General features: G+C 35.1%; 2 protein-coding genes across 2 annotated transcripts in view; both read right to left on the reverse strand.

The window, feature by feature from the left end:
* Positions 1 to 760: 760 nt before the first annotated feature.
* On the reverse strand, positions 761 to 3,982 carry LOC111476688 (UDP-rhamnose/UDP-galactose transporter 3-like). The gene is made up of 5 exons (XM_023120461.1): positions 3,409 to 3,982; positions 2,936 to 3,120; positions 2,533 to 2,733; positions 1,512 to 1,673; positions 761 to 1,421 (listed from the first exon to the last, which is right to left on the reverse strand). The coding sequence occupies exons 1-5, from the start codon at positions 3,536 to 3,538 to the stop codon at positions 1,062 to 1,064; spliced, it is 1,038 nt and encodes a 345-aa protein (XP_022976229.1). The 5' UTR covers positions 3,539 to 3,982; the 3' UTR covers positions 761 to 1,061.
* A 1,216-nt stretch (positions 3,983 to 5,198) lies between these two features.
* LOC111476517 (chaperone protein dnaJ 10) overlaps positions 5,199 to 8,314 on the reverse strand; it is a 14,145-nt gene continuing 11,029 nt past the window's right edge. Inside the window, exons 6-10 of the mRNA XM_023120210.1 lie at positions 7,521 to 7,679; positions 6,436 to 6,614; positions 6,267 to 6,347; positions 6,024 to 6,179; positions 5,199 to 5,669 (exon numbers count right to left, since the gene is read on the reverse strand). Of these exons, the coding sequence (XP_022975978.1) occupies positions 5,559 to 5,669; positions 6,024 to 6,179; positions 6,267 to 6,347; positions 6,436 to 6,614; positions 7,521 to 7,679 (686 nt within the window). The 3' untranslated portion in view covers positions 5,199 to 5,558. The remainder of the gene's footprint in view (positions 5,670 to 6,023; positions 6,180 to 6,266; positions 6,348 to 6,435; positions 6,615 to 7,520; positions 7,680 to 8,314) is intronic.

Consider the following 8,314-nt stretch of genomic DNA (forward strand, 5'->3'; position numbering starts at 1 on the left):
CTATGTTGCGAATAACTGTAATTTGAATAATAAATATTCTCAAATTAAAAATAACAATCTTAATAATATGTATAGAACTATTTATCTTCTCCCTAAAGCTTCATATCCTACCTTAGTGTCGAATGTAAAAAGTGATTTCATAATCCAACCGATGAAAAAGGAAAAAGGAAAAAATGAAAATGATAGACAATTGTTTTTATAAATCAAAAAAAGTGAGAAAAATCAATTTTTACCTCCAATTAATTGTTCGATATATTAAGTTATAAAAAACTAGAGTGAAAAGAGTGGAACCGCCATCTACTCGTAAGTTGTTAAAAACGACAAATCTTTCTTTTCTTACAAAAGAGACAGATTCTCAGTTTTTCAAAGTTCTCATTCCCTATTAACTTACTTCAAACTTCTTTAAATGTCGAATTTATTTTCTACTTTTTTGAGCGTCTCAAACAAATATTATAATAACTTAATTCTTAATGATTATCCGTCATTAACTATAAAACCATTATAGAATTTCTTGAACCCATAAGCATTATTTCAAACTACTAGCACATAATTTTAAATCAATAAACAATTAGAATAAATTAGAATTATTTGAGTTGAGACTCACCATGGAGTTCCTGGAAGAGCCAGTGGTGTTGTATTTCATTTTAACATTGACTTCCGATTTATTTTCTTTCTCCAGTTGAATCTTTCCCAACATAAATATGGTATAAAAAAACTGAAATATAATATCATTTTATACTAGCATATTTATAAGATCTTCTAGCTTAAATATAGTCTCGGTCCATTCATATAAATAAAAATTCTCCACTTACAAATGACACTTCCTTCGTGGTCTTACAACTAGCCTCTCACCATAAATAATATGAAGAAAAAATTAAACACATACATATATACGTATAAATATGAATGTAAACAAGAAAAATATAATTGGACGGGCAAGGTTCCTACAAGGGCATATAATATCTAAAATTGATCGGTTCAAGGATCAGGATATGGATAAGTCTAAATCTAGACTCTAGACATAACATAAACAATGCAATGACCTAAAGAACAAGGTGATTTTATCCTTTAGTCTCACCAAGTTCAATATCCTTAACAGGATTGGATTCCACTCCTCCCTTCAGAAGTCTAATTTCCTCTTCCGTCAGGCTATTTTTCACATTGATATAAGCCTTCATACTAGATTGCTTTTCGACCTCCACAGCCCAACTATAAATGACCATACCAACAACTGCTAAAATCATGCCTGAAATATTTTTCGAAGTCAGTTCTGAATCAAAGATCAGCCACCCCAATGTGAGAACACATACTGTTTTCATGTGACCTAACACCTGGAAGGAGACAGCTGAGAAACGCCCAATGCACAGGTATTGACTGACATTGCAGAACACAGCAAGAGCGCATGAAAGGAGGATGAACAACTGCAAATATGTACATCGCCAGAAATTAGTTGAAAATTGCGTAGATAAAAGAATTGAGCAGAGTGGTACTGGAAAACGCCTAGTACTTACAATGGCACCAGAAGACATTTTATAGTTCAGTAGAGATTTGTCACTAAGGTAGTAATCAATAAACGGACCGAGAACCAGGAGAGAGAGGGCTTGAATAGGCGCTGTCTTGCTCAGCAATTCAAAAGATCCAATGGAGTACTTCTTTTGTAGTGAACCTATAGTCTGTTGCAATTATATACTTCAGAGAGGAGACTATTAACATAACTGCTGGTACTTTCAACATTGTTTTTGTAACCATTTGAGAGTAGATAAAAGTAGTCTTCAACAAGCAAAATACCATGTCAAGGTTAACAGAGAAAGGTACAAGGGAAGCAAGTAAGACTTTCTTCTGGCTTCTACCGAGACTGACCGAAAGGTGACCAGACAGAACACCAAAGTACAGTCTCTTCAGAATCCAACAAAACCTCAAAACTTATAAAATATAATCACTGTAAAAAAATATCACAAGGTTTGAGGATTCAAGGGAAAACATTAAGAAAAAAGCAGTAACACAATTTCCTTGAGGAAAAAATGAAATACATGGATGCACCAAAATATGATTCTGGTTAGAGAAGTGGTTCCAAATTAGAAAGTAAACTTCAAAAGTTTCTCCATCTTGCCTGACCATGAGATAGTTATATTTAGTTATTCCCAGAATGTCTACATCCAAAACAACATCCATTACAAAAATAATGAGGTCCAATTGCAGTTTCTGATACGACACTCTTAAAAACATTGCAACAAGATTGTCTAGAGAGGAGCTCAATGGTCGCTCGTTCAAGATCATTAGATTAAAACCATAGTCATAGAAACGATTGAAGGTTCACGTTTCATATAAACAATTAAAGATTCACGTTTCTACTTTTTCTGTTTTTTTTCTTTCAGCGGGACAAACAAAAAGAAAAAAAGTCACACCCTTGCTGGGTGAGGGAAAGAGTAAAAAACAAGAACCAATTGATCGACATATATATGAAGTATAAGAGTAAAGACCAAACTGTAGACCAAAAAACCAGCACAAGTAGATAGGTGAAGAAGTACTCACAATTTGCTGCAAAGATGTTGATAAAACGGCGATGCATGCACATAAAAACCCTTTGAGATTAACTTTTACATCAGTAACAGTGCAAACTCCCACACCAATTACTACTACAACAACAGCAATTTTCACTTCTCTTGAGTAATGCTTGTTATGAAGGATCCACTCCATCACACAAACCACAGGGATCATACTGAGTTTTGAGATCTGAAACCAACATATTCTCCAATCAATTGAGAAATAAGAAAGAAACGGACCAGAATAGGAAGCGACTATGCATGAAAGCTCAGTTAGATAGCATTATTTAGCTTACCATACCCGATGCATTCTTATAAAATAAATAAAAGGGCAAAGGTTGTCAAGATAGTCATGTAGTAACCAAGGAAGCAATCTTTTTAGTAGTTCTTACTTGGTAGAATCCCACTGAGTTCAACATTAGACTAAGGTTCATCCCCGTGATAGACATATTTGCAACAATAGAAAACCAAAAGAGCTCCCACAAAGGAACATGCTTTGATGAAGAATAACCAGTGGCATTTGAGACCAGACCAACCAATGCAGTTACCGCGAAGTGGAACCCAGTCAAAGTTGTTGCTGAAAAGACATTTAATAAGTTAATAAGTACTGCATTTAATTAGTTGGAAGCTAATAAGCATTACAGAACAAGGTTCCGCACAACATTCCGAGAAAGAATAAAACGTTGGTAAACTGTAGCATAGAAAACTGTCCCAAGCTTGCAAGTTGCAATGTGACAATGGGGTACAACATTTGCCTACAACTGTAAAATATTTATTGAGAATATACCAAGAGAACACATCCATAATTTTTTCGCAATACATGAGAAGAAACAAGATTAAGAAAGACAGATACAGTGAGTCTCACCGAAAGTGAAGGCATAACCATTGGCAGACATGAGCTGCTTGTTGGCCATGATTATCCCGACTGAGCTGATAATATTCATCGCCCACGCCCCAACATCCGATACGGACGAGGATTTCTTATCACCCTCCATTCCTCCTCTTTCTGTCTCTCTCTTTCAAATGAAGTCGAAAAAAGAAATCTGAATGAGAGAAAACGAAAAGAAGAGATTGAGGGGAGGGAGGAAGAAAGGAGCCAGGAAACAGCAGATGCCCAGATCGGATCTTAAAATCCGAGGGAAACACAGGCGAGAGGAGAAGAAACAGCAAGAAATAGTAGATCCGGGATCTGTGCGTTACCGTTCCTTTTCCACCCAGACCGACTCCCAGACACTCCGAGACTCCCAGTCCCTTCTTATTAGTGCTTCAGCCCTCCAAATCCAAATTCCCTCTTCCTCTCCGTCCCCGCTGGGCTCCTCCTTCCCAGGTCGTAATTGGTGGAAATTTCCTTTTCTAATTTTGTTTTTAAATGAAATCCAACCCCATACCATACGGGGGATGTCTGCGACGGCAAGGAGGCGTACGTAAGCATCGCATGGGGCTTTCCACATTCCCTTTCCTTCCGTCATTTAAAAAATGCACTTTCGTTGGATTTTATTACGCAGTTTAGGTTTTATCCAAATGCGTTTGTTGAGGATTGAGGGTTTAATCTTCTATCAATTTCTTTTATCTAGACCTCCCACTTAAAACAAGGCTTCCAATCACCTAAGCTTCTTGCTCTACCATAGTAAGTTATAGTGTAATAACTAACCTGACACCATTAATTAAATAAATTTTATTTTATTAAAGAGATTTTGAGATTCAAATTCGGTTACGGAATTAGAAAAATAAAAAACTTATTTAGTATTTTAATCGAAGAACTTTTAGCTTTTAATTTTGCTTCATTTTAGTATCTAAATTTTTAAAATATACATTTTAGAATTACATTCTCTCAACATATTCGTTTGTAGAGGATCACTCGTGATTCGTGGTGGTAGAAGAAAGAGATGAAGAGAGAAATAGAAAGATAACAAGATAATTTTTCATAAAGTGGGCATACTTATATTGAATCATTTTTCATTGAAGGAAGGAACAAAATGATACAAAGTGGTAAGGTATGATTTCTTTATTAGTAAATATAAAATTGAAGTTTAAGGAATTAATATATTCTTAGAATAAAGTTTAGAGGAAAAAGAGTCCCTCTACAGCTAAATATATCAGAAATTTGGTTCCAATACTCGAAGTTCTTACAAGTTTCTCCAACATAACACCAATATGTAGATTAGCAAGTGTGAGGTTTTGAATTTGCCAAAAGAAGAGCATTAGTATATGAAGATTAAAATAGAAACTTCAATAAATTTTAAATGTGTGATTCAATCATATTACATTTCCATATTCCTGTTTCCAATATTTAGTAACTATTCTTACCAAAAATGCCAATGAAGGGATCTTATCACATGGAGTAATCTTTCTCAAGTTATTTAAAACCTAACCAAAGAGTAAGGTTTTACCTTCATCCATATCATCCTAACCATATACCGTCAACATTTTATATATATATTACCCCCTATTCATAAATAGGCAGAAATGAACACAAGATTTTACCTTGTTCAACGCAATTTAATTAATTTTCAAAACAAAAAGTCCCGTACTGAGTAAAATTTTGCTTTCTATACAATCAAATAATAAATAAAATTTTTAGGAGTGCACAAACCCTTATTTTATGATTTATCTGAAGAAATCGGTTAAAACTGGAGGAAATTTTCGTATACCCGATTGACGAAGGGATTATTTATAAAGATTTTTTCTTGAAAGAGCTTACAAATTACAATGGATAAAAGTGGCAGGTGGTGCTCTGGTGAAACGAAAACACAGTCCAATGTAATAAAAGGGTACGAGAATCACCACCAAGCGGCCAACAGTGGAGAGAGGCAGCCAGAATGATGAAAAGTTCCGACGACTACAGCCACAAATGTGTTAAATACATATCCACGACACACATCCCCCGAGTAAAGAGATGGCAGCTGCTCTCTAGCAAGATTGATTATCCACACATACAAGCATATCTATAACCTTACAAATACAATACAACACAATTATCCTACACCATACATACAAACGAACATACAACCCCACTCAATCCCTGCTGGAAGACGGATGTCTTTGTGCACCTGGAGGTGCTGTTGGCATGGGGAAGAAGTTATTGATGTGTGCACCTGGAAAATTGGGAGCCTCCACATACGGACTCTGTAGCACAATTGTTTTAATTTTAAGAATGAAAGAAATTAAAAGGCGACCATTAATACGGAAAGAAGTTAATTGGTTAGGGACCACACAAGTCTACGTGTTTAAAGAATTCCTAATGTTTAATTATTCCAACAATGCTATTAGACATTATGAACATTATTATTAAGGAAGGAGGCTATGGGAGGTAGGCATACACACCCTTCCCTGCCCAATGTTTGCTACTAAAAATATTCTCTTTTCAATAATACTCATTCTAAACATTTTCCCACAGATTCATGCTCAAGAAGGGAGACATTACATAAGTTTCATTATAAAATTTAGAGGATTCCAAAGAAATGGAAAAATGAGGAGTACCTGTGGACCAAATGAAGCAGAAGATGTTTCTTCACAGCCGGAAGATTTCAATGTTGAAATTGGGGAAGCGTCCTGGCTTGATTCACTTCCATTCAGTTTATCTAATGAACCTTTTACCACCGGTTCACTCTCATTCCCATGGGTTGACTTAACCCTCTTCATCAACATACAAATTTTGAAATCATAACTTAGGGAACAAGTCATAGCAAGAATGTGTTACGAAGAATTAATATAGAACAGTACCTGGAAAATTTTACCCAGAGTTTTCAATCCCTTCGCCCTTGCACGGAGCTCCTCCTTCTTGACGTTGTTGTCTTGAAGAACCTACAACAGTTTATTATCATTACTAACAGGAGACGCTAGAATATAGCAGTTCCTGCTCAACAGAGGGAAAAAAAATAATAATAAAAACCTGTTGACAGACACGGGAAAGTGTGGCCTCAATGTCAGCCACGTTCAATTTCCAGAGGGAATCAATCATCAATTTCTTATGAGATTGCACGTACTCTTCAAGCTCTTCTTCAGTATAATTTCCTTCTGCACTAAGTTGCTTTTTCATGTCCTCCTGCAGTTGAATCAATGCAATTGCACCTAATGCACCAGCACAAGAACCAGTTTAATCAACCTATATTGGAGTTCATTGTTCTTCAGGCAGAAATCTACAGGATGGAAAATCTCGATATGATAATTAACTTCTCCAATGTCATCTCTTCTTGTGTCTTTGGAATAGAATAACAGAATTGAGTATAAATGATACTTATTGTCGAGTGACAATTACTAAATTGTAGAAAATCTCTTGACTATATCTCGTCTCTTTTCAAGATGGAGAAAGGAAAAAGAAAGGGAGGGAGGAAGGAAGAGTATGTCCAACTCACAGCAAAATATTATTAAACTAATACATTCTTTTTCTTTATTACTTCCTTGGGGATCTTTTATTCCTACCACCTTTATTTTTTTTATTATATTAATGAAAAGTATTTTTTTGTTAAAAAAAAGTAACAATTTTGACAAATTAGCATAGCACAATCAACAACTTAACCGTCATATCATACTTCTATTAGTTCAACAAACGGTTAGAGACCACTTACAATTATTTTACAAAATTCAAGGACTAAAATGGTTTATTTTGAAACCTAGAGACTAGTAGACACAAAACTCGAAAGTCCAAAACCAAATGTGTATTTACCTTTAAACTTTTATTTTACTACGAGGCTCTAAATTTGTAATTCAAAGGTAAGACTTGCACGGTTGTAACCAATTTTATAAATTAATAATTTCCAAGATTCAGAGAATCTTCTAGCTTTTGCATTGTGCCATATTCTTTGTTTCTAATCAAATAAGGAATGAGCCAAGATAATAAGATATGCGTTCAGAAACACGCTAATTTAAATATACTTGAGAGGAAGAGAAGAGCCATGACAAAAGGAAAAGTAAGTGTTGTAGCTGAAGTAATACCATTGAGTCGAACGATATTCAAGAAAAACACCATAACAATACCTGTGGCTGCTGTGACCTGGGATTTTATGAAGTGCCCTTTGTTTCTAAACCACTCAGCAACAAATGGCACGCCCAAATAAATTGCCTTCTTCCCAAGCTCTTTAGCAGCCTGTCTGGCATATATATAGCCAATTGTGTTTAACATGTCAACTCCATAGGCTGCAAAGAAGCACACCGACAACAGTAAATAATCATAGTAGACTCAGAAGTTTGAGCTTGTTTTTTGCATGCCCTTATATTTTTTTTGCATTTTTCTCAATGAAGCTCGGTTACCTGCCTACAAAAATCATAGTATACTCAGAAACTATGGGGAAAATGAATGAAATTGATAAAGAACCATACTGTAAGATACTAATTGTGCAACCAAGCTTTTTGTACATACGTGCACCTGATCTATTGTTATGTATGCTAATAAACTAAATGATGTTAGTTTGATCATTGAGCTCTAGTCCAACGCTATATGTCAAGCAAATATTGATTTTGAGAAATCTCTTGCAGAAAGTTGGTTCACCATTACACCAATTACTATCGAAGTGAAACTCTAAAATAGGCCAATAGCTACATATCAATTTTTGCAAGAAAAGATCTTGTCAACAAAGATTGCAAGGAGCCTTGAAATATTGTAACCAGTGAGTGAAGGCATAGCTACCCATCCTTTACGTAACCAAACACATATAGAGGGTAGGTCTGTTTTAGCTTGTTATAAGTGCCTACCGAAAATATTCCCTTCTTTAAATGAAGGATTTCTAAACCACCTTCCTGAAGCTCTTTTTTTTTTTTTTTTTTTTTAGCAT

This window comes from Cucurbita maxima, unplaced genomic scaffold (genome assembly GCF_002738345.1).
Source record: "Cucurbita maxima cultivar Rimu unplaced genomic scaffold, Cmax_1.0 Cma_Scf00003, whole genome shotgun sequence".
Lineage (NCBI taxonomy): Eukaryota > Viridiplantae > Streptophyta > Magnoliopsida > Cucurbitales > Cucurbitaceae > Cucurbita > Cucurbita maxima.